Source organism: Hippichthys cyanospilos, chromosome 11, assembly GCF_059441005.1.
Source record: "Hippichthys cyanospilos isolate Australia breed blue-spotted pipefish chromosome 11, RoL_Hcya_1.0, whole genome shotgun sequence".
Classification (NCBI taxonomy): Eukaryota; Metazoa; Chordata; class Actinopteri; order Syngnathiformes; family Syngnathidae; genus Hippichthys; species Hippichthys cyanospilos.
Genome location: NC_142379.1, coordinates 10,010,184 through 10,036,296, shown reverse-complemented (window position 1 = coordinate 10,036,296; position 26,113 = coordinate 10,010,184). Strand labels below are relative to the sequence as shown.

Below are 26,113 nucleotides of genomic sequence, written 5' to 3'. Positions count from 1 at the left end.
ACTTGAAAATAAAACTACAATACCCATAAGTAAGATTAAAACGTGGTTTGAGGCAGCGTTTGCGAGACTTGCCAAAAATTTTACGGCATCTTGGGTTCTTTGGCGAAAGTGGTTCTCGAGTTTACAGGAAATGTAGTTTTATTTAATCAGACATTTGCTCTTTACTTGAATAAAAAAACTACATTACCCACAAAAAGAAGACAACGCGGTGTGAAGGCAGGGTTTACAAGAGTTGCCGGGAATTTTACGGCATGTTTGAGTCTTCTGATAAGAGTGGTTGGTGAGTGACTTGTCCTAACGTTGTAATTATTTTTGCGACTACGCCATTTAAGCACCCTTTATCAAGAGTTGAACACTTCGATACAAAGTCGAGTGGTTTAGTAACAAATGTCAACTCAATGCTAGAGCTAGCAATTAAAACGCTTGTATGGTATATAAACGATAGAAAGCTAATAATGATGTACAGTGCCGTGTTTTTGCTAACACAATTCACGAGGTCAATACATTCTTTAGTTCCATTTTTTATTCAGTATTTTGTTATGCCTCAAGCCGCCCCTTTCCACGATAAGTATGACGATAAATCGTTTGACACCTCATCCACGAGGGTTGAAGAGAAATCACTGTTCCAGTGTATTTCACAATGAAAATAATATTGCAAACATCCATATCATATTACAAATATTTACGGCAAAGACGATATTAAATATCTAATCTTTACATGTCAAAAATATTAGAGCTAATAATTTCATTGTTTTGTCACGTATAGCATCTGCCAAATTCTATTTTGATAGATTTTCTTTATACAGAGTGAAATTGAAATGTTTTCCATCTAATAGCCCATCATCCTGTTTTTTAGTGTTTTATGTAGTAAGGTCTTCAGTCCAGTGTAAGCCGTTCATTTTGTCATCATCATGTCTTCAGACAACAACATGTAAGTCTTATCCAAGTCTTTCTGTAAAACTGTATGAAATACTGTATGCTGTACTGTAATTCTGCTGGTCCTACGATTAAATCTCCCAATGTGTTGTGTTTATAAACAGCTAATGCACTATTATGTCTTGAACTTGTGTTTCTCTGTCTAGGGATGATGATGACACCTTTAAGATCCTGATTGCTACTGATATTCACCTCGGATACCTGGAGAAAGACGCCATCCGCAGCGGTGATTCCTACACCACATTTGACGAGATCCTAAACTGTGCCAAGACAAATCAGGTAATGCAATGTTGACTAAGTAGTACTTAGGGTTAGGATTCAATTTCAGCACAATTTTCCATCCAGTGTAACAAAAAAAAATAAAAAAAATCAAAGGGGTTTTTCACAAATGATGTAATAGAAACAATAAATTAATGGTTCAAAGGAAAACTAAATAAAACTAAAATCAAATACAAGCACTCAAATTTGATCAACAGGTGTGTTGTGATTGGCTGACTGATTTGAAGTGAATTTTTATTTTTTTTCTGAAGATGAATCGGCAGTATGCATCACACGTCATCACACAACATCATCACAAGAGGAGTGCACTGGGATTATGTGAAAGGAATCATATATTAAGTTGTTATCATGATGTGTTTATTTCTTGTCTAGCATAGTGTGCATTGCTATCCACCTATGCAGTCCTAGTTCATCTCGCCCCAGTCCTTAGATAAAGCTGGCTAGTGTGAGCTGGGACCTTGGCCCAGCTGTTGGTGGTGCCCAGCTGGCTCTTTTTGTTATGTCTTGTAATGAGCAATTCTTTGCTGAATGAATAAAAAGCAGGCGGCGGTTGCTTGAGTGACAAAAAATGCTGTTGGCAAGGCATGAGAATAAGAAAAGTCAATCTTGGTTGGTCTGAGTTCATGTTTTGCTGTTTAGCAGCAGGGCTTTGTCATAGTCTTTCAAAGATAACCCTGACAGATTATCATATAGGCGGTGTGGCAAAAATCTTTTGTTTTTGAGTTCCATGACTACTATTGGGTTTGGCAGTGAAAATTTGCAAAAAGGTGCCCAAGAACCATTAAAAAAAAAAAAAAAAAAAAAAAATTCTCAATTGCTCCCCGATTTGTATTTGGAACTCAGCAGCTTCTTTTGAAAATCTGTTAGGTTTGTTTGAAAAACATCTGGGAAGAGAGTTGACTATTTAAAGGGTAACTTGAGTTGTCTCAGTGCATTAACGTTTCAGTTCAGCGCACGTCAAAGTGTGTGTTTTTAATTCAAAACAATTATAGACCATTTGTTCTAACATAAACTTTGATATTTTAGTTGAAGAAGATGCACAGAAAAACATTTCATATTCTGTTATTGTTTAAGAATAGTTGTTTTAAAAAAAAAAGTCAAATCAATCATCTATTACTGTGCCTATCTGAAAGTAGTATATTGACTACTATTTACTTTTACTTTTGCATAAATGTGACTTTACTTGCACTAAAAAATCTCTGATGGAATGATAAATAACACTGTGCCAGCCTGTCTTCGCTGCATGCTAGAAAATGTGTCTCTGTACTCTTAATGCACCAAACTCATGTTTCTCCTTGATTACTGCCAGGTGGATTTCATCTTGCTAGGAGGTGATCTATTCCATGAGAACAAGCCGACGCGCCAATGTCTCCACACGTGTATCTCTATGCTGAGAAAATACTGCATGGGAGACACGCCCATACACTTCAACATACTTAGTGACCAGACGGTTAATTTCAACACTACGAAGTAAATTTCTCTGCATGTTTACTTCCCCTTCGTGTTCATTGCACACCACGTAATGTTTTCCTTAATGTGGTTTCAGGTTCCCCTGGGTTAATTATCAGGATGAAAACCTAAACATCTCCATTCCAGTTTTTAGCATTCATGGTAACCATGATGACCCGACTGGGGTGAGTCTTTGTGGGCGGTGTTTGAAATTGTCACTCAATGCCACAAGATGGCGACAAAACACTTTTTTCTGTGAGACTAGGCCATGGCTTGACGAAAGGAAACGGATCACTTAAGCGTAGTCCCTTGACTTGATTTATCGTAGTTTAATACAGCATTCTTCTCTTAAAGGCTGAGGGTTTGTGCGCGTTGGATCTGCTGAGTGCATCTGGTCTCTTGAACCACTTTGGTCACTCTCAGTCAGTGGAGAACATCGAGATCAGCCCCATTCTTTTGCAGAAAGGCACCAGCAAGCTGGCCTTATACGGTCTCGGTATGTGCACTAGGGCCATTCCAGACTCTTCTTACGGTCTTGATGGTTTGAAATTATGTGTGTCTGTTGTGTGTTTGTGTAGGTTCCATCCCAGATGAGCGTCTGTTCAGGATGTTTGTCAATAATAATGTGACAATGTTACGTCCCAAAGAGGACCATGGCGAGTGGTTTAACCTGTTTGCCATTCACCAGAACAGGTGTGGAACTGTTGCGCAAAATCATTAGCATATACAAGAGAGCACTTCCTTTTACTGTCAGTGATTTTTGCTCGTTGCGTAGGGTCGGGTTTCTCAAATTTTTGACACTTAACCTAAAAATGACCTACTTTACAAATACTAACAAATGACTGACATTCAACTACAGGAGCCTTGTATGCCTATGTATTTTTCAAAGAAAATGAGACGGTAATTTTTTCCCCAAGTATATCGAATATTGTTGTGAGCTAGGACCGGATGAATTAATCAGCCGGCTGATTATGTCAGCTGATTATTACCCTTCAGACATTAAAAAAAAAGCCAAATGGCTGATATTTGTAGATTTTTAAAAACTTCTTACCTTTATGTACTCTAACCAATTACTGCAGTTATGTACAAGAAACATTGGTGGTAATATTTACTACACATAAATCTGTACTATAACCACGTATCCCAAGATGTGTTTCATGATTTGTTGACATGCTCATTCTTTTGACTTGTCATTCATAACAAAGCAAATCGTATTTTATTTGTTGTGCAAAGAATCGACCTCTGTGTCAGTACATTACACCAAACTAGTTACAGTTTGTTTAAAAAAAATCCCAAAATACACCATGCAGCATAAATTAAGCATAAATGTGCTCAACATCCATTCAACTTCAAGTAACACAAACACATGACAAAAATGAATGTCCTTAGAAATGATAACACCTATTAAAATAAACTAGCAGCAGACTAACACCCACATTTATTCATTTATAATTTTAATTAATCTGAATCTGAATTGGTAATCTTTTATATCTGCCAAAAATTGGTGCTGGAATTAATTCAGGGATTCTTTTCTCTACCACTAGAGGGAGCCATCTTACTCTAATGCTTACTGATAGGGCAACAAGGCTTTTTAGACAACTAGTCAAAATTGCTGCCAGATCCTCACTTAAACATTAGATATGAACTCTCCCTGCCAATCTGCGAAAAATTTCATTATGACATTGTGCGTTTGTATCTAGGAGTAAGCATGGTCCCACAAACTACATCCCTGAGCAGTTCCTGGATGAATTCCTCGACTTGGTGGTGTGGGGTCACGAGCATGAGTGTCTGATTGCGCCGAGCAGAAACGAACAACAGCTGTTCTACGTAACGCAGCCTGGCAGCTCTATAGCCACCTCGTTGTCTCCTGGAGAGGCAACCAAGAAGTAACCACACACACACTGTCTTTGAAGCCGGTGTTTGACAGGCCTTAGTAGCTTAATCCCTCCCTTTGTTTGTAGACACATAGGATTGCTCAGGGTGAAAGGGCGTAAAATGAACCTGCAGAAGATTCCCCTAAAGACGGTGCGTCAGTTCTTCATCCAAGACGTGGTTCTATCTGACTATCAGGATGCTTTCACGGCGGATACGCCCAATGTCATGAAGAAGGTGGAGAACCTTTGCCACGCTAAGGTAATCGCCATCTAATCCGGGCGTTCCCAGCCGCTAATATTCTGAGATCATCAGCTGTGTCACAGGAACTTGTCACATATTTCCTGTGTTGCTCTGCAGGTGAATGAGATGTTGGAACAAGCAGAGAGAGAGCGATTGGGATGCCCGCTCACCCCTGAGAAACCGCTCATCCGTCTCAGGGTTAGCTTGAGCTATTCGCAAAAATTTTGCATTCATTCCTATTCCATCCAGATTCCACTTTCCAACTTTTGTTTTAGGTGGACTACACGGGCGGATTTGAGACCTTCATTGCTTCCCGCTTCAGTCAGAAATACGTGGACCGCGTGGCTAACCCCAAAGACCTTATACATTTTATGAGATCCAAAGAGAAAAAAGAGCAAGTCAAAGGTTCATTCATTTTTTTTAAATATTTTTTTATCAGACCTCTTATAGACACCACACAAAGCATGCACAACAAATATGGCCAATGGTAGCATTCAAGTGATGCTTTAGTCATTCAGCCAGTTTCATCAGTAAAAATCTACTGTCTATAATTGATAATTTACCAAAATTATTTTTTATATTTTACTACTTGCTGTCGATTTGAAAATTACATCACATGTCTTTAAGGCTCAGCCGTTCAGGTAAAACCTGATCACGGCTCAGCTTGTGGACGACACGTAACCAAACTCAGAAAACAGGTGCGCACTGATTGGTCATTACCCGTGAGCACATGTGAAGCCGTTTTTAATCGAGAGCAAGTGGGATTGAAAATTAAAAAACGCTATAAACTGCTCCAAAATGGCTTAATAAGTAAAGTATTCCTTTTCCTAATACTTTTCCTCAGTAAAGCATTCCTTTAAAAGTTATACGTGATTAAATATTCAAATTATCTAAGGATTTTTAAAAACTAAAAATGAAATTTTTCCCTTAGTAGTTTGGCACCACTTTGTAATATGCATTACTGACACACAGTCTTGGGATGGAACATGATCGACAACTTTCATGGTGAAAAGCTGTCGTTTTCTTTTCAGATGAATTCAGCGTTGACTACAATAGGGTAGTAAAACCGATTGCAGTTGAGGGGCTGAGAGTGGAGGACCTGGTGAAGCAGTTCTTTGAAGCCGCTGAACAGGTGCTTTACAAAGACACACACACACGAGTTTGTTTTGTTATCCTAGTGGGGCCATTCCATTGACGTAATGCATTTCCTAGCCCGCGAACCTAAACTTAACCATCACAAATTAATGTCTGACTCTAACCGCAACCAAAATTTCAACACACACACACACACACACACACAAAATCTACTTTCTTAACAATGTGTTTTCCGTTTTCCCGCAGAAAGTCCAGTTGTCCTTCCTGACAGAACACGGCATGGGTAAAGCCATCCGGGAATTTATAGACAAAGACGAGAAAGACGCCATTGAGGAGCTGGTCTCCTACCAGCTTGAGAAGACACAGCGCCACCTCCAGCATCGGAGTATTATCACAGAGCAAGAGATTGACGTCGAGGTCAGCGTTTGCCGTTTAATCAAACAGAAAGTGTGTTCAGTCGCAGCAAGCATACTCAAGAGTGTCTTATTGTGTGTATCAGGTTAAGCGAATTAGAGAGTCCAAAAAAAACACAACCGAAGAAGAAAATGAAATTGCAGAGGTTAGTGAACTGAACAAACACAAGCCTTGAGATGTTTACTTTCAGCACACTCCTTTGTCCATTTTTAGGTGATGAAAAGAGCAAAAGCTCACCGCTTGGAGCGAGGCGAGACTTCACCGGATGTCAACATGTCGGACCCGCCTAGCGATGTCGATTCTGAACAAGACCCTGCACCCACCAGAGGCAGAGGACGAGGGGCCAGAGGGCGGGGTCGAGGAAGAGGTGAGTCCTCAGCTGATGATGCAAGGTTTTATTGTAGCTTCCTTGATTCCTTTTTTTAGTTTCCCCGCATTGCCGGTGATAAAAATGTAACAAATAAGAAAAACTGCCACCTCGAATAAACCCTGACGAAGCCCCGTGCATTTGCGACCTTTGTGACTTGCAGACGTTTGCATTTAAGTAGGATATTGGCTTACAATTTTTATATTGCAAGGACATTTTGTATAATAAACATAATAATAATAAATATGTAAAGAAATAAAATAGCGACAGAACTGTTTCAAAACACGAGTATCTTAAAGGGACAATGTGTAAGATTTAGACCATTTTTCATTATGGACAGCAGCAGGCACTGCATTTACAATTGTCCGCAGCTTTAACAGAGGAGGAGTGCCACCCTCATGTACCGGTAATATAATTTAATGATAACTAGACCTAAAACATACTTTGGATTGTTAAGAACACATTTATTTGCCAATTTTTTAAATTTATGATCATTTCATTTATTCATTTTTAATGAAAAACGGTCTAAATCTTACACATTGTCCCTTTAAGAACAATCTTGACTTTGAACGAAACCTTACGAGATCAAAGGAGCCGCTAACTTTACAGACGCAGGCCAACATTTGCCTCTCACTGGGGTGAAAATCTAGTTTTGATTTGATGAGAGTGGCACACTTCCTAGCCAGCAGAGGTCTCTTAATCACACATGCGCATCGCAGCATGTAAAATGAGTGGGATGAATAAGTAGAATAACGTTATTGACATATACAAATGAAATGTACATGAATTCATAGCTTCACCTTTTTTTTGTGTGTACAGTCGGCCCCCGGCTTACGAGCACCCTGATTTACGAACAATTCGCCTTACGAGCGTGGATCAGGGAGATTTTTGTCCTCCGCTTACGAACAAACCTCTCGCCTTGCGAGCAATTCGACATGCCGGCCATTGAGTAGGTAGAAGTGTTCTCGTTTAATTGCGTCAATAAAATCAACAGTAGCGACATCATCAATCATCAGTAGATACTTGTGGCAGTAACGTGAACGCTATTGGTCTTACAACGTCACACTGACTGTCTCACTCACGGTGTCTAAATATATTACCATTTAAGTGTAGTGTTTGTACAGCTAAAGGGAAAAACAGCTGACATGAAATTAAATGTGCCGATTGCAGGACAAAGAATTGTCATTGGTTTAAATGTGTGTTTTTTTTTTAAATTAATTGTCAATACATTCCAACCGTTTAAAAAAAAAGTGCGAATAATTATCAGTCAGTCACGGAGATGCGAATATGCTATTGGTCGATTAAGGTCACCCGGTCTCACTCACGGAGATGCTATTGGCCGGCGTCACACGTCAATCACAGAAATGCCGATATGCTATTGGCCGAACGCCTTTATCTAGCTTGATGGGACAGGATGGAAGGAAGGAGAGAAAATTAGTGAAAAACGGAATGTTGTGAAGACTTTGCAAACTTTATCTGTTAGACATAGCTTCTAAAATTACTAGCAGCGGTAAAGAAAGAAATAAGAGGATGATGTTTTAGTATCTGCGTGATTTGCACCCTGACTGAAAGAGTTACTGTAACACTGTAAGACCAATAGCATATCTATCGCTGTGTTAACTTTGAGCGTTGGACTCTGCCCCCCTCTGCTTACACCCAGCTCAAGTCTCGTCGTTTCAAAGGTAAAAGCTATTTATCCATTGTATTTATTATATAATGCAAGTGTACAGCAGATTATGTCACTCAATTTTAATATATGTATACAGTGTGTCGTTTTCACCTAAGGCTTCGGCGCGCGTTGCACGCATTCACGAATTAACATGGGTTTGGATTGCCCGCTATACGAGCAATTCGAGATACGAGCGTAGCCGCTGAACGGATTAAGTTCGTAACCCGGGGGCCCACTGTATTTGAAAAAGTCAAGCTATTCAAAATTACAATGAAAGAAGAAAGCAACAACAAGAGGAGATTATAAATGATCAATATCTTTATTTTGAATGATTCATAATCCAGGTGCAAAAGCCTCTGAGCCGAAATCCTCCGCACGAGGAGCTTCCGTGAAATCTCCAAAGGCAAACCAGAGCCGAAGCATCATGCAAGGTGTGTAAGGTTGTGTGAGTGTGTGTGGTGCCACTGTATGTGTGTGCTTAAGTGCATTGTTGTTTGACCTCCACATGGTCCCTTTTTCAGCATTTCAAGCTCCGTCCCAAAGACCTTCTCGCAACAGATCGCTCACATCCTATGTAGAAGATGATGTAAGACAGACACTGTACATTCAGAGTTCATGTGTCTTATTATTTTGATAATGTTTTTCTCATTCACATTTTTCAGCTCACCATTGATGACTCAGATGAAGAAGACGCACCTGTAATGAAAGCTCGGCCCTCCTCCAAGTATGTTTTATGTAGTATGACGCTTTGAGCTAAACTTTGGTAATTTATACCAAATTAATTCACGTGCAAACTAACCAATTGAAGTTAAGCTACTGATACTTAACAAACGCACCCAACTCCCAAGAGAAATAAAACAGACAGGTAGATTCCATGATTTTGGTGCCGGCTGAGAACATTTGAGTTTGATGTCAATAGGCGAATATTTCACTTATCAAAATTCGCCGGTGTCTTTATTATTGACTTCCAGTTTCCTAAATGTTGCCACCATGCCACCCTCATTGAGGGTAACTTTTTTATCAATTTAGGAGTATTGTATGTGATAATGTGGTATTTATAAACTTTATTTTAAATTCATTGCATTCTGATATTGCTACAAACATCTGTCAGGGCTTTAAAAACAAGTCAATATTCAGTTTGACACTGCTAAATTTTTCAATTTAGGTTCTATCGTTCTAAGTCCAAATCTTATAAGCGCTTCAGATTAATCTGATTATTTTAATTTAAGTCTCATAATTCATCTCCCTTTTCTTAGTTTTGTGCCATCCGTTCCCCTTGCCCTTTGTTTCAAATATGACATCTTAAACAGTAGGTCAAAATCAGCATCTGCTCTTAATCACCTCAGAACAGCGCCAAAGTCGTCAGTCTTGTGGCAGACTTCTCAGAGCCAGACGTCCAAAGGAGTGACTTTTGCGGACAGCGATGACGAGGTAAACCAGTGCTACATTTTATTGCTGCACCTTTTGCTTTTCTCATTTTACCATGGTCGGTTGTTTATCCTTGTTTTTGATTCCCCTCCTCAATCCAGGACGATCCTTTTAAAGGCGCTGGCCAGCGTGCAAGGAGATAACTACAGCTGCTTTCCACATATAAGCACATCTTCTTAATTGTTGATTGACATCAAACCAAGAGTTCTATAAATGCTGCTATGCCTCTACTGGCACGTCTGAGAGCCTCTAAGCTGGATGTCAAGGTTTCCTACAACAAAATTACAATGCATGGAGTAGGATCATTTAAAGCCCTCGTTTACGTTATACGTCTGTTTTAATGCACAGGTATTTTCTAATTAAAATGTTGCAAATGAGTTGGGTTTCTATGTTTTTTTTTTGTTTGTTTAAAAGGAAAATAGTGGGCATTAACTGGTTCCTGCAGAAATACAACTTCTGTAATTTGGGATACACAATAAAATTGGTGTGGATGCAGTTTCCAGTTTTCTATTTACAGTGTGAAATCTGACCTAGATTGATTGTCTGACGCCCTCTTTGTTCATAGTTTATATAGCGGACTGCCCTGTTGTTACCAATGGGAACCAGATAGAACAAAAACTAACCTATTTCTTCTACAGTGTTGAATTTTTCTAAGGTACTCTTTAGTTGTTGCTGAAAATCCTGATAGTATAAAACAGCTCCTAAAATATGAATAGCAATGCATTTTTTTTTTTAGTTTTCTAATAAAATGTAAAATGAAAAATAATTGTAATTGACTAAAAATAAGAGGTACATTATGTACTTAATGAAGTGTCTGGAGTTTTTTTTTTTTGCAATCTTGGCAAACATTTAATACTCAAATATATACAAAAATATACATATGTACAGCAAAATGATCACATATGGCAACATACATGTTAATAGTTCATCATATCCACTCAGGTATGTAATCATGAACTACCAATGCAATTATCAATGCCTATAAGTGGAACCCTGACTTTGGACCGTTACTGTGCACAAACATAAAAAAATGGCTGAAAATGGATTTGGAATATAAGCCAAGTGGGATTAGGTTTCAGTGAACTGGAATGCTAACTAGTTGAATCATTTGCGCGCTCGAACAAAACAGTAATGTCAAGTAATTGTCATTTTTGACTAAAGTGCTTGGTTGAGTTATTCTGAGATGTGCTAAAATGACACGGTCATCCCCTTTTTTGATGAGCCACCAATGACTTCAACCAGTGCAATAATAGACATTAACCTGAATTCTTTCCCAAACAAAACTTTTTACATAATAGCACACAAAATAATCTTTATGCCCTCGTCTTTGCCTCTTGATGACCAACTTGTATCTGAAATTTTACAATTAAAATTGTAGATTAAATTGGCTTCTGTCTAAATTACTATTTGGGGGTCTTGTAATGAAACATTTTAACAGACGAATTTAAATTGTAGTAATTATGCCCTGAAGTTGTCTCAACATAATTCTAACTAGAACCTTTTTTAGACATCCAGAGAGGCAAAAGTGAATCAAATGACCTAAGGTAAGCACTCTCTTCTATTTTACATACTTTTTCAGTGCTTTTCACTGCAATGGATTGTGTCACACAGATCAATGCAACTCTATTACTTGTTTTGGAAGAAGACATTCATATAAAAGTTTCTCTTTTCTCTAACATGTTTGTCGACCAGAAAGCCTGCCTTAAATGCTTGGGTGAAATCTATGCAAGCATTGTACCCCATGTTTTTATAACTGCACAGTAAAGAAAATGTATTGTTATGAAAATCCCATCCAACCCAGGGAAGCTTAAGTTCACTTGCCCCATCAGAAACTATAACCTGATACAAACACTATGCATATTCTTCTTCCATATTGCTGTGTTGCATGAGTTCATCTCCCTCCACTTGGAAACCTCATCTTCACTTGAAGTTTAGTCTCACCGTGCTTGTCGAAGAGGAGCTCATCATGGGTTTTTCTGAAGGTAAAATAGTAACCAAATGTTTACCAAACTTTTTTCAAGACCCTAAGTACAGAAGAAAATTGTGGCATTTAATCCTTTGCTGACATATTTTAAATGTATCCATTTTGTTTTGAACACCTTCAAGAAAAAGAAGTGGGCAGTTCGTCGTACTGACAGGCTGTCAGACAGTTTTGCTGACAGACCGCATAGGAATAACTGAGTGTTAGAGTATAAATATGTGCCAGCTACTACAGCTATTTCTTCTCAGTGAAAGTAGCCAGCAGGGCTGCTTACTCAAGGTTTGTGTTGCGTTTCCGAAAACAGAAATACATACTGTACACAATCTTGCTCAACTCATTCATTGTACAGGCAGGCCTAAAGTCAAAAGCGATGTTTAAAATTTAGAAACGATTTTTGTGTTGTTGTTGTTGTTTTTTTTTTTTAAACACAATTTGAATGAATAAATTGCTTGCATATACTTGAGAAAAGCATTCTGGGATTCCCAAGGTGGTGATGGCATTCAAGTAACCAATGTAACCAATCTCATTCTTATTGGCTCTTAGCCAGGAAATGCAAGATAGACATTTTAAAATTCCCTCCCAAAACGGCCTTATCTAGTCAATTTAGATGGTCAAAACTTTGCTTTTTACTTACATAGGGTTAGGGTGACCAATGATGTTTTCAAATCTGTATTGTTTTTTTGTGCAACCATGTCTTTAAATGGTTTTGGAACGAATGACTACAGAGGGTGAATCCAATCAAACACCATAATATGTGTGCCTCCTAGTGGCTGTGTTAGCCTATCGCATTCAATTGTAATTACACAGATGTGTAGAATTTGAGCCGATGTTACCACGCGACTTATGTTTTGTGGATTTAGTGTTTTTTTTTTTTTTAATGTAATTATACCTGCGTACCTTCATTAGTATGAAAATTAGATGGAAGGGAATGCTGTAGTATTTAGTTTCGACTTCAGGAATAGGATAATGAGGTTGTTATTGTTATGGAGGGAGACAGATTTTGGTAATGCGAGTGATGACTGAAGTGTTGTTACTTCTGACAGACCAACAATTAAATGGGGTCCACGTGGCGACGGGACCGTAAATGACGAACCAGCAAAAATATGTAAAATGCCCAGCTCTGTCAAGATGACACAAAGTGATAAATTGTATGCTATACCTCCATGACAACGTGAATCCAATTGAGCATTTCATCCAGGTTGGAGTAAACGCCAGGACGCCTTTCCCTGGCACAGCCGACGCCCCAGCTCACCACCCCGATCAAGTACCATTTGGATGAGGTGAAGTGCACCAACGGCCCGCCGCTGTCTCCCTGAGGAGTATAAGCAGCTCTCACACTCTCTCCAAAAAGTTTTGTGTGCTTTTACACTGGTTACCTGACATGCGTCCACTTTCCCCTCCAGAAAACCCGCACAAATCATCCTATCGGTGATGGCACTGCCATACACGGTCGGGCTGGTACACTTGCTTCTTTCTATGAGAGGGATGTTTGCTTTCTGCAGCGACGGAGAGATGTTACCTGAAGAACGTGAGTATTTCTTATGAATAATGAAAAAATGTGCATGTTTTTTTTCCATGTCATCATAATAATGATGAGGTGGTTCACCGTTTTCCTCCAGGTAGCCCCAACCGGTTACCACCATTGAGGCTGAAGGAGGAAGGCCCAGGTCTTTTGGAGGAAGACAAACTGGAAGCCGGCTCTCTAGAACACATCAGTGCGCTCATGAGGGAATGTAAGAATGAAATTATCATTTGTTGCTTGATTGAAAATGATTTGACTGTTTTACCCTATCAATTTTTGAACCATACTTTCTGGGATATTTTTGCAGAAGGCTAGTTTCATGGGAAATAAAAGTTGCCCAGACTGTTGCACTGACAACTCAGGAAGATTGCTGAGTATACTGTAGATTGAATGCCCCAATATAGTATTATTTTTTTAGATTTTCATATGAATAATGTGTTTTATTTCTGCACTTAAAAGAAAAAAATAGCCCACTCAAGTTTTCAGTGGCTCAATTCACGTGCACCTCGCGTGTCTGATTCTTGCTAACATTCGTACTAAAATTGCAAATTCACTTAATTTGGAAAGCTTTTATGGAGGGGTTATCGTTTTTACATTTTTATTATTGACTAGTGGTTTTAAAACTATTTTCCCATAATTTTGATACCGTTCTTGTCTTGAATCTCATTAGAACAAGAGTGTGAAAAACTAAGGCCCACGCAGAACCCACTGTTGAGAATTTAAATTTTTTAAATTCCAGTGATATTTGTGGCATGAATTTAGCTTTTTTTAAATTGTCATTTCATTAAATCATTGTTTGACTGATTTATTGTAGTGAAATAATAGAATAAAAATATAAGTAAAATGATAAATAGTGCAGCAATTATTTAGTTAATTAAGACGCTATAATTACATTAATTATAAGGTGAACAGTGAATTTAAAATGAGTGGTTTCATTATGGAATGAAACCATTTCATATCTAGAAACTTAACCTACATTTTATGACCTCATCAACTGCAGGTCTACCTAATATTGTGACTTGTGAGACAAGGCATTGGAGCCATGTTTAATTTATTTTATTTTATTATTTTTTTTACTTTTTCCGTTTGCGCTTACCTCCCACGTTGATTGGACTGCTAAGTCTCATGAGTGCAAGGTCATAATCATTGCGGGCCGGGTTATAGTTTCCATTCAGGAAGATCCTGTCCACGGAAGAACCTCCCAACGTACCCATGTAGGTCCGGCCCGACACCACTTTCCAGCGACTTAGTTCTTTTTTACTTCTGCAGGGACCACAATAAATTGAGGCGCAACTGGCATAAGTAGGGCAAAAATAGGTGCATGATATGGACAAAGATCAAAACGCATTAAAAGTACCAACCCGGCGAAGCAGTGAGCTGCAGTGATAACCCAACGTAGCGACACAAGGGAGCCTCCACACGTGTGCCGGCCGCCCTGTTGCAGGCTCACCTGCCATGGCCAGTCCTCGATGGTAGCATCCGTACCACCAACAATACGATTCTGAAGGTCCCCCTCACCGCAGTCTGTCAAGAAAACGCTAAACATTAACTACACTTTTCATTATGATGTGCCAAGTTCTTCCAAGTGGCAAAAGCATAATCCAACTACTAAAAATCGACTAAACCGCTAGTAACCATCTTATGTGATATGATGGTTTCTGTTTTTAAAGTCAGGTGAAAACATGATGTTACATAACTAAATTGATTGGAGCCAAATGTAATTTACATTTTGAGTGACAAATATATTCAAAAGTAGTTGTGGTTTTATGTCAGAGAAATCTCAGAAAAGAAGACTAGGACAAGCCTAGCTGCTTAAACAGCAAAAAGAGTCACTCAGACCAGCCAAGATTGACTTTTCTATGCCTGGCATAGGGAAAAAAGCTTGGGCAAATGAACTCGTGGGTCTTCCAACGGTAATTTCAAATTGCCCAGCCGTCCCCCCCTGGCTTTTATTGAGCAAAAGCATAGCAGATTACAAGACACAACAAAAGAGCCAGCCGGGCACCACCGGCAGCTGGGCCAAGGTTCTGGCTCACACTTTCGTGCGTCAACAGCTCTATCTAAGGACAGGGTCAAGATGAACTAGGATTGCATAAATGGGTAACAATGAAATAAGCACATAATGATAACAACCTAATATATGATTCCCTTCACATTTTACATGTGAGCCTCAATCACTCGGTGGATTTAATCAATGGAGGATGCAACATTAAATCAAAAATTTTAGGCTGGATCCGGCCCGTGGACCATACGTTTGACACTCCCTGCCTTATACTGTCTTATACTTCGTTTTTTTTTTTTGCTGACCAGCTAGGGAAACTGGCATACGTATACTCATACACCCCACACCTCAAAATGAGGTGTGCATAGCTCATTATGAACACCCAAACCAACATTGTACTTTGAACAATCTAATTAAGACATGAACTGTTCCCTGATGGGCCAAACCAGGTTGAACTAGTTTCTTGTAATCCATGAGCTCTGTTTTGGATTATAATGACTCACAAGAAGCGATCGTTCATGTGTTTGCTTAAGGCTTCGCCGTCAACAGTGGCATGTACGGGCCTGTTAGAGTCAAACCGGTTACACAACCGTATCATCTTAGCCCCCGTAAGCTGCCAAACCATCACAAAATAGCTATAAACAGCAATAGTTTCTGTGGCTGCTTTTCTAAAAATAGTACCAACCTGAACAGGATAAAGAAACCACAGCTCCAGATCTGCATGAACTCCTATAGGAGGGAGAAAAATGTTTAAAAGCTATAAATCAATCAGACAATGAGTCATATGTTGGCCAAAACTTCTCATATAAACACATTTTCTAGATTATTGCACTTTTGCATGAAAATAAGATTTCAAAATACTGAAGATCAAAGGCCTTGATTATAAAAAAGGGAACAAAAACTGGGAACTGTTTTAGTGGTGAGAAACAGAAACAAGTTTCTGTGACAGATAATGAGGGGGAAATCACCGGAGGATTAAATGTTAAACGACAGAACAGTGGTGAAAATAAAATTAGAAAATATGTTTTTGAGGTGCAAAAACAGAGTATTGGTTCCTGTTTTGCGTTAATGACCTTTTCAAAACCACACGGTAAAACGTTTCAGAGCAACCTCATCTTATTTTTTGGCAAGCTTGCATGTTGCACACCTGCTTTTGTTTTATTATAACTTCCAGACAAAACTCTGTCCTACCAAGACATTTTAGAAAGGTCTACAATTTCAATTTCAGGAATACACTAGTTTGGGAAGACATGTTTATGTATTTTCCTTCGTGTCTATAACTAGTACAAAATAAAGCAGTCCATCTATTTTCTGTACGATTTACAAAGTAGTTTTTGAAAATCCTAAAATAAAAATAAAAATAAAATGGACTAATAATGCCATTAACTTGCTGTCAAGAGATGTGAAGCCACTGGCGGCCAGCTTTTGTTACCACTCACTGAGCGCACCGGTCTAGATGGTAGAAATGCTACCATGTGTGGCCTACTGTTTTGCTAGTAAGTTCGGGAGAAACATGCATGTTTTATTGGTAAAAATGTGATCATAAATTTTCTCTTTATCCTCCTGTTAGGTTTGTTCGTAAGAAACAACAATAATGTAACAGGGTCAATTTGACCCAGAATTTATTTAGACACCCAGAAATGTGTATAAACCGAGTCCAATATTTTGTTTTAACCAGTGATTTATAGTCCTTTCTCAAGAAGAGCAATTTAAAAGTGTCAAGAACTGTTTTTTGACTGGAAACTCACTCATAAAGTAACAAAGGCAATACTTATTTTATATCCGTGTGTTATGTTGCCTCTGGAATAATAGTAATAATATTTGACCCAGAGTCAAGTGTAACGATCTAAAAGTTTCAGAATTTTTTCTGAAAAAAAATAAATAAATAAAAAAAAAACCCCTGAAAACTACCCTCTTCGGTAGTTTGACACACAACATAAAAAGGGGGTTAAGGTCTATCAATGACTGCTACTCAAAGAGTTGTTTGCATCCTGTTGTCGGACCCATCAACAACAAACGACAAAACAAAACAATGACAAAATTTGCTGTGAAATTTCTCCTTATGGGAATCTTAGCATGCCATTAAAAGTGGCAATGTAAGCTGACCGCCATCTGGCTCCTGCCAAAATGCACTTGTTGATATTTAATCTCTGTATGAGTCTTTTATATCTCTTTACAGTGTAATTTCACTCACTGGTCAACTGTAGCTTGGTGAACCGGCGTGTTTCCTGACCCTGCTCTTAGTGCGGCGAACGGTCCAGATTTCAGGTTTGATAGTAACATGTTGACCTGGATATTGGTGCTACGAGGTTTACTGCCAACACAGAAAGGACTGTGTTAGATAGAGATCAGTTATGAAGAATTTTCTATCTTGGGCGGAAACTGACTTGGTGTATCCCAGTTGTGTGCATGCCATCTGCGTGTGTTTTTCGGTCCAGCCTTCGCTACACACACTTCTCCACCCTGAGCTGGGATTGTACACCTGAAAGATGCTCTGACGGGTCATGAGGCGCACTGCAAGGAGGAATAATCAAAAGATCAAAAGAACAGTTTTTTCCCCTCCCATAAAGTTGTAGTGACAAACAAGCAAAGATGGAGGTGGTTTCATGGGTTTACCTGGAAATGTTGTGTTGACCGTGAGGCTTGACAAACAAGTTTGTTCATCTTCTCCTCCTGTGCAATCATCCGTTCCATCACACGCTTTATCTAAGGGGATAAACTTAAACGCCTTGGTGCAGAAGAAGTACTTGCTGTCGATCAGCTGTTTTACTGAAATAAACAGGAAAAGGAAAAGTTTGTGAAAAGAATGACTTGATTCGATGACGTGATGACAAACAGCCCATTTTCCATCCGGCAGTCCAGTTCAGAACTATTCATTCTGGGTATACAAAACTTGTGAATTGGAGCAAAATGACATTTTATTTGTGATACTAGTCGATGTCTGGGCTGAGCTCAAATCCAACCCATCCCTACCAGATTATTCTTGACTAACTGTCGGCTAAAGGGGGTCCCCGTTTAAGGTTCTTCAGAAATATATCAAAGAAGGGCTTCAGATTCCCCCATTAGAGAACATCTCAAAAATGGATCTAGCATTAGATGTTCCACCCTAGAAACCCATTGACGGTGAAGGCAAAGGAAGGCCTCTGCAGTCATTCAATCATCTGCAATCTCCAGTCATTAGATCTTTTTGGAGGTCTCTCAAGGTGGAGGAACATCTCCATGATAATTAGACACTCACAAGTGTCTCCAACAGAGTGGAATTAAATGGAGACCATCATCCTTGATTTCACAGATAACCGTATCTATGATGGAGCTACACCACAGATATTTGATCTGCAGAGAATCATTGTCAGGAACCTTTTACGCATTGGCCATCTTCCAAACAGCTTGCTGCCTTATCTGTAAGGTCTTAATGCAGGATGTGGATTATACAGTCAAGTCCTCATGCACATATCTGGAACTATCAAGTTGTTCCAAGTAATTGCTGATTGTTTGGTTGGGCTTGGAAGTGTATTGTAAGACTACCCAACTGCAGTTTGCTTCAACTTTGAGAAATTATGAGGCACATTTCCTTGCCAAAGCAAGGAGTCACTGACAGAACTCCCTCTTTCCACGAGTGCTTTAACATTTTCAGTATGTGTTTTATTACACAAAGAATTGAAAAAATAAATTACAGACCGAGGATCTACTGAAACGGATTTACATGCGTCGATTAGGGTCAGCACCAACGGTCCTCTTCAGTCCGTGTATTTTTACAAGTCTTCACTACATGAACCACTTGCCGAACGTTCGGAAGTGCTCATTGTAGACGAGCGTATAGTCGGCAACTCGTAGTTTTGCTGATGGATTGCCCAGTTCTAATAATTTAAATATCTAACGATGAAGCTAGCCAAGCTGAATATAAGTAAAATAAACATCTGACTCTGCTCCATCCCATTGCAGTGCATCGCAACAAATTGTTTTATTTGTCATTTTGCTTGTTTTCCATTCATGCCACTTGCTATACAGGAGAGGTAGTACATTTTTTCCCTCTGCTAATGCCCTTCATCGGTGTGATTTAAATAAACCACTCTCTGTCACAAAGTGTGAATGCAAACCTGTGGGTTTGCATACTTAAGACTCCTGGTACCAGGAATTCAGACTTCTTGGTCCTTTTGGTCTGTAAACCACTATGGTGAGTTGGCCTAAAATGTACCTCTTGCTGGAATAACAGCAAAAAAAAAAAGAATGCGTCAGCGACCTATCTTTGCAAAGCTTTTGATTAAACTTACTGAAGTATCCGGCGGTGACCAGGATCCCAAGCAACACCAAGACTGCTCCAATAGTCAACAACACCTTCTTCGTCTTAGACGCGTTCTCTTTCTGAGTCTTTGGAGCCGTCATGGGCCTTCTGTGGCGTCCTGGCCGTGGAACCACTGCAAGTCAGGCAAGAGTCAAACAAGTGATATTTCAAAATTTTGACAGTATTTGCCACCTTACCTATGTGCTTTGGGTTCAACGGTCTTGTGCTTTCTTCAGGTGACGGATCGACCTGACAACCGAAGAGCAAATGATGAGCAATAGTGCGGAAGCAAAATGCAATCTGTGTATGGGTGGAGCTGCATGTAATGAGTCCTTTCCTATTATTAAAGCTTCGATAACTTGAGAAGGTATGATTTTTCACATAGTAAAGATATAAAGCGTGTTTAGACAAACCTGTTGGGATACATAATCAGCTAATCAGTTCGGACTTCTTGTTCTGCGTGGACACATAGTTGGAAAGTACTGGATATTGCTATTGATTTTGAAGCTTCTTTATCTTACATCTATGTGCTCTGATGAGTTCAAGCCAATTCCATAATGTCATCCATACGCAGCTGTATCAATGCGCAGAAGGTTAAGACATAGGGTCTATTCTGGCAGCGTCACCATTGTGAAACTTCTTTTCAAAAAGTAACTAGTATCACAGAGACAGAACATAAAAACCCTCTGGCAAAATATCATGTGTCCTAGTTGCATAACTCTTAGTAACAGTTAGTGTTGGGTATAAGATCAGTTACACAGGTGGGGTGCCAGAGTTTATTAGTGATTTGCACGACTCACATTTTCAAAGGGTTTAAGCAAAAGTCAAGTTGAACTGAAAACATTCCATTGGATTGTATTGACTTTGGGTGAACTTTCTGTGTAGAGACATTACTGTATATACTTTTATGGGTTTTAACATACATAAGGTACCGTAACATACATAAGTTACCGTACACCTAAACAGTCTAATGAGATCCAATCCAAAAGATGTACTGAGTGTTATTAACCCATCTTACATGATAAACATTATTTTGACATAAGGTACAAAGTTAAATCCAATTTCCCCGGTAGTTTATTCTATTTCTTGAATTATCTTTCATAAATGCAAAATATCCCCACATAGGTATTTGATCAAGAATTTTGTTATCTCCTGGTCACGTTTTCTCTCTCCAAATTGTCAGTCATTCCTGTTACCTATGCTTTTTTTTTGTTCATTGTATTTAGGTATTACGTTACATCAATTTTGACTTGTTGAAATCACATGGCTGTGATTGGCTGGAAACCAGTCTTGGGTTTTCCCCGCCTACTGCCTGAAGATGGCTGGGATAGACACCAGCAAGCCAGCGACCCTAGCAGCTACTGAGATTGGAGCGATAAAAGTTTTATGGTATGGTATTGCCATCTAATCATTTTCTTAACCTTTTCTTGAGTTGTTTCATTTTTAAATCCACACATATACTTAGCTCCTTTCTCCAAAAAGAGTTATGTGTATCTTCTGAGAAAGATTGGATTTTTCCATAAATTGATCTCAATTTTGTATTAGGGTTATATTTAGTGATCTCAAAATATGCAATAAAATGTGTCATAGCTTTCAGAAAGAGAACTACTTTATCTCACATTTTGTGTCTCTAAAGATACAATGTCCACTAATTTGCCCATAGAGCTAATTATTGGTCTATAAAGTATCTATTATATGGGCAAGTTATGCCAAGTTATGAAAAGATTCAAGCGAACAGTACCATTTAGGTCACCCTAGTGAAAAAATCATTATGCCTTGATCGGTGAAATAATGCGTATCTTCTTTAGGATAAGATGGTTCAGATCTCTCGCACTGAATGACACTTGTCCAACATGTTCTGTGCCATTTTCTCTAAAGTCCTTTTGTGAGTTTTTTTTCCCCCTTTTCAATTGAGAAGATGCATGCATTGAACAGTACCATGCTGAATAAAAGGCTGAATGCATCAAAGCTTTTACCTGACAGGTGAGCTGGGCTCTGCCTAACCTACATTGCCTACCCAGCCGCTGCGCTCACTAATAATGGATTTTGTTTTGTTTTGACATTAAGATATTTTTATAACATGGGCATCTAAACTATTTTTGTGTGTCTGTGCACTATTGTTTTCTTGATGAATTTTGGGGGGGGGTTCCAGACTAGAGAGAATGGTTATCTCCTATCAATAATAAGAATGATATGTTCCTGGGAAAAACATAATTACTGTGTTGATTTTTTTTAAAAAACGGTTTGTATCAGCTTATCTTTTATGAGAGATAAATACCAGGTATGGATTGGTGATGTGTCGTTTAATTAATTTGAATAGTTTCTTCATTGGAGAGCATTTACATATTGTTACATATTAACAAATATGAGAATAGCTAGAGTTGTAGCATATTGAATGGATTCGTAATCCCTCTTAGTGGAATCGTGGACCATTCTTGTATCATATTTTACCCACATACATCTTGATAATCATCAAATAATTTTTTTTACGATTATCACTAGACGACCATGTGCCCAGTAAAAGAAAATCTTAGACATATGTGTTTAGTTGCCTAAAAAGGCATCCTATGCAAACTACTCAATCCAGTCAACTCAAAGCTACTGTATGTGTTAAGTAGAATTAAAAAAAAAAAAAAAACACCAAAAGGAAATCTCTGTCAAAACATAACTTTCAAGTAACAACTTAGTGGCAAGGTAGATGTGAAAATGTATTTGCAGTTCCCTGTTTGAGACTGCTTTGAGCGCACAAAAACCATCAGCAATTTTGTGGTTTCGATTTTGTAAACAAACCGGTTAATAATGATAAATACAGTAATATCCGTTTCAGTCAGCAAATGTCCACTTTTAGCTGTTAACTCACCCACATGATGCGGTTATCAGTCTGTTCAAAACCCAGATGACCACTGTCCACAGAACCTCCTTGGTGGTTGCGCGATAAAGACTTCACAGTTAACTGAAATAGCCAGGCCCCCTTCCTCTTCTTTTCCTAAATTTAACTCCAAAGACTTGATTTTGTTTCCCTCTCTCACATTGTCTTTTTTCAGCGCTGTAACAGAATCCCTTCTGGCGTGGTCCTTTCTACGACCTGGGGCCTGTCATGAAGTTCTGTCTCGCATTGGGTTTCGAAGCTCCGCAAATTCAGAAAGAGCGAGACCTGTGAATGAGCCCTGCTCACAAACTGAACAAAAACTATTCCAGGTAACCTGACACTTGAAGCCGCGTCCCTCAATTCCTACCTGTGCGCCTTTTTCACTTAAGTCCCTCCCCTGCATCCACCCACTCTAAACCTTTCTAGCCTTCCCGGCACGCTGGACAAATTGCCGTCTGTTCCCCTTTTGTCATCTTTGTGCCTTAATGTCTCCAATGCCTTCCTTTTGAAAATGTACCCAAACATCTACCCACATGGTTGCTTCTCACATGTGCACACACTGGTGACAATTTTTGCCTTTCCTAAAATCTACAATGTCTACTGAAACAGATCCTAAATCATACTATTAGCCAAAAACATGTCAAATTCTTCAACAATTGAAAAGGGAAGGAAAAAAAAAACATGTCTGAACGGCTGGCTATAATAGTGATTCTCAAGATTTGTGCTATTAGGGTTAGGGTAGGATAGTCGAATATCACAAATATTCTATAGCTACATCCCTAATTGCTACACTGAGTGCACATCCGTATAAAATCTAAAAAAAAAAGAATAATGGCATACAACAGTATGCAAAGGAAGCCCCATTATACAATTTAGCAATCATAAATATGACTTTTTATTTATTGTCATTATTGACAACAATTTGCTTGACGTTCCAATTGATTTGCTCTTCATTTGAAAACAGATGCACTTTGGGCATTAAAAATGTTTTATGTTGCATTAAAATGCTTAAAATTCTATTCGCTGTCACCTGCAGGAACCTTTTTAAAATTTGAGATAACTCTTGACGTGCTTTCATGAACCCCCAGGGGTACTCGTCCCTCCATTTGAGAATCACTGCTCTATAGGATACACTCAAGCTCACAAAGCCCGTTGCTTTATGTTCATACCCACAAAAACGTCTTTGAAAAATAACACCAAGACACACAACACGCACAGACAAAACACATACACAAATGTACACATGTACATAGACGCATAAATACACATATGCACACACGCAAATGTGCATGCATGAAACCACATACAACGCACTTCATCTGTCAGTATCATACTAAAATATAGGGGTTTTCTTTTTAAATTATTTTTCTTCTGGTATAGCTGAACAACCTTACAGAACACTTTAATACACATTATTATGTGACTTTTAAAAATCTTTTACTTGACAAAAAATCTACATGTATTAAAAAATACTGCATGTATTAAAAAAAAACTAAAACTAATAAAACTCATGACATTAATTAAACAACTAACAGAAATGAACAACTATTTGTCATACAAATTCACAGTCATGCAATGACAGACACACAAAAAACACATAAAAAAACACACACACACAGCCTCACACCTTAGGTGTGTTTTCTTGCCTGTATTGTTTTGACTGTCAAATCAGCTGGTATCAACTGTATGACTCACGTTAAATGCCACGTCTCACACCAAGTTCAACTTTGTGACTGGGAATTTGTTTTTAACAAAGTATATGAGAACTAGCTAACCGGTATCTCTCTACACAGACAACGATGCTTAATTTTGATTGAACTTTGGTTGTAGTTTGCAGTGAGCTCGTCGGGCATGTGAGAGAAAGACCGATAAGGACTGGAGAGTCATAGTCATAAACAGGAGCCGTGTTGTGCATCTTTACCAGAAATTTACCAGTCAGTGAACCTTGGCACTCAAGTCCAACTTTATGGACGCCTATTTGTACGAGTATATGCACACACGAGGTGCTTTGAATTGTTGTTCCAATCAACAGAAGGCAATAAAAAAAGACATTTTTACCGCCTGCAATTAAAAGCATGACATGATTGTGTTTAGTGTGTCAAGCTTTTTAACCTCTAGTGAACTTGTAAAGAGGATTTTTTTTATCTTCCAAGTACAAAAAAAAGTGTCAGAAGATAGAAATTGACCATTTTTAAACTTGATGCTAAAATGAGATATTTTTGAGTAGAAGTTAAGGTGTGACTAAAAAAAATCATCATCATTATTATTATTTTGAAATGGCTCTTAATTATTATGGCTGGGTTTATTGTTCATCTGATTATGGCCCTTCAAATATTAACCAAAAATATTGAATTATTTTAACTTTTTACTTGGGACGTGTAAATCCTGATTAGATCATCAAAAACCGGGCTTGTTTGAGGTTACTTGGTTTAAACCACTGCTTCCCTTGCTATATAAACAGTGATGTATATTTTTTTTTCAATAAAACCAAAGATTATTTAAAAGACTATTTAGATACATGTTGTTTTCTGTCGTTAATATACCGCAGAGGTATTGAATTGATGACTGTATCGACAGATCCTCAAAATCAGGTGACTCGAACTTGTAAGCAAAAAGATTACACTTATATAGGCTTATATCCTCAAATATATATCATAATATGTTTTGATAGGCTCATTCTGTGGACTTGGCATTCAAAACTAAGCAAATTTAACTATTTAAAAGCAATGATTAGGTAAACAATGCAAGGAAGCATTTAGTTGGCTGTCACAACTTTACACTCAAGCTAACGTCAGTTTGTTTAGAAAAATCATTAAATACATGTTGCAACAAATTCAGCACAAATGTGTTAAATATGACATTCATTCAACGACTAGTAACACAAAGCAATATGACAAGAATGAAAGTCTTCATAAGTTCATTAATTGTGCCATGCAATGCATTCTGTGAACCTTGTTTTAAACAATATATTTTCGTTTGACCTCTGTTATTTGGAGGTGATAACTTTAATAACTGATTAGGTGATTTGTCCGTAATTGGTATTTTAACTACCAGAAATTGTCAGCAGCCTAAAAAAAACAAACAAAAAAACATCCATATCCATCAAGGGCTAAGAAATATGTTTGAAAACATTTTTTGGTATCTAACGCCTTAAGAGAAAAATCGGTGCTTGACTGTCTCTTTAATTTATTAAAGGAATCATCACAGCATGTAGTACACCGTTAATGCATAAACATTTGCATAAAAAATCTAATAATGGAAAACAATAACCTTTGGTTTGCAAAGTTATATAAAACATTTTCTGTGGGCTGCTTCTTATCAGACGCACTGATAACATGACTGCCGTTGATTTATTAAAAGGGCCATCAATATAGACATGGATCAAAGGCCTTTTTCCTGTGCGCTCTTCAAGAAATCCAAAATGTTTTGTCACAGAAGACAAGAAAGGGCTGCAAATCCCCGAAAACATTCAATGATTTAAAAAAAAAAAGCTTTTTCACAACGCATGCTTACCTATAATGTTCCTAGCAGATCACTGTGGCTCATACAAACGGTATCCAAAGCTTGAATCTGTGAACGAAAATATTCCCGGTTCCTAATGCAGCACTGCAGATCACTGATATGCTCTCTGCTACCCTGCATGCACATACTTCACACACATATAACAAGCTCACCACATAAACTGCTTGACCAACATCTCTGTGC

At 38.4% G+C, this 26,113-nt stretch overlaps 2 protein-coding genes across 4 annotated transcripts; one reads left to right on the top strand and one right to left on the bottom strand.

Annotated features, from left to right (window-relative positions):
- Nucleotides 1-80: 80 nt before the first annotated feature.
- Nucleotides 81-10,129, top strand: mre11a (MRE11 homolog A, double strand break repair nuclease). Its single transcript, XM_088427942.1, has 20 exons — nt 81-280; nt 857-931; nt 1,083-1,215; nt 2,525-2,685; nt 2,762-2,849; nt 3,019-3,160; nt 3,243-3,357; nt 4,365-4,550; nt 4,626-4,797; nt 4,897-4,977; nt 5,055-5,184; nt 5,811-5,911; nt 6,121-6,291; nt 6,374-6,433; nt 6,502-6,655; nt 8,669-8,755; nt 8,846-8,910; nt 8,987-9,048; nt 9,671-9,755; nt 9,854-10,129. Exons 2-20 carry the CDS (start codon nt 912-914, stop codon nt 9,893-9,895), a joined length of 2,055 nt encoding a protein of 684 aa, XP_088284068.1. The 5' UTR covers nt 81-280; nt 857-911; the 3' UTR covers nt 9,896-10,129.
- Nucleotides 8,750-26,113, bottom strand: tmprss4a (transmembrane serine protease 4a). 3 transcript variants are annotated; one of them, XR_015867252.1, is made up of 14 exons: nt 22,400-22,724; nt 19,737-19,788; nt 19,529-19,672; nt 17,874-18,026; nt 17,645-17,771; nt 17,452-17,571; nt 15,943-15,986; nt 14,617-14,779; nt 14,352-14,518; nt 13,340-13,435; nt 13,110-13,252; nt 12,893-13,045; nt 9,624-11,728; nt 8,751-9,554 (listed from the first exon to the last, which is right to left on the bottom strand). XR_015867252.1 is itself a non-coding variant. In XM_088427945.1 (13 exons), the coding sequence occupies exons 3-13, from the start codon at nt 19,638-19,640 to the stop codon at nt 11,717-11,719; spliced, it is 1,290 nt and encodes a 429-aa protein (XP_088284071.1). In that variant the 5' UTR covers nt 19,641-19,672; nt 19,737-19,788; nt 25,922-26,113; the 3' UTR covers nt 8,750-11,716. The 3 variants fall into 3 exon arrangements, 2 of the variants coding, with proteins under 2 accessions (XP_088284071.1, XP_088284070.1); XM_088427945.1 differs by lacking the exon at nt 22,400-22,724 and adding an exon at nt 25,922-26,113 and having other exon boundaries at nt 8,750-11,728; XM_088427944.1 differs by having other exon boundaries at nt 8,751-11,728.

Bases quoted from the DNA above. Each gene is read 5' to 3' on its own strand.
- mre11a (XM_088427942.1), top strand. From the start codon at position 912: ATGTCTTCAGACAACAACAT. The intron at 1,216-2,524 runs GTAATGCAATGT...GATTACTGCCAG, and splicing joins ACTGTGCCAAGACAAATCAG to GTGGATTTCATCTTGCTAGG. The intron at 3,358-4,364 runs GTGTGGAACTGT...GTTTGTATCTAG, and splicing joins TTTGCCATTCACCAGAACAG to GAGTAAGCATGGTCCCACAA.
- tmprss4a (XM_088427944.1), bottom strand. The intron at 17,772-17,873 runs GTAAACCCATGA...TCCTCCTTGCAG, and splicing joins GGTCAACACAACATTTCCAG to TGCGCCTCATGACCCGTCAG. The intron at 14,519-14,616 runs GTTGGTACTTTT...TGGTCCCTGCAG, and splicing joins GCAGCTCACTGCTTCGCCGG to AAGTAAAAAAGAACTAAGTC.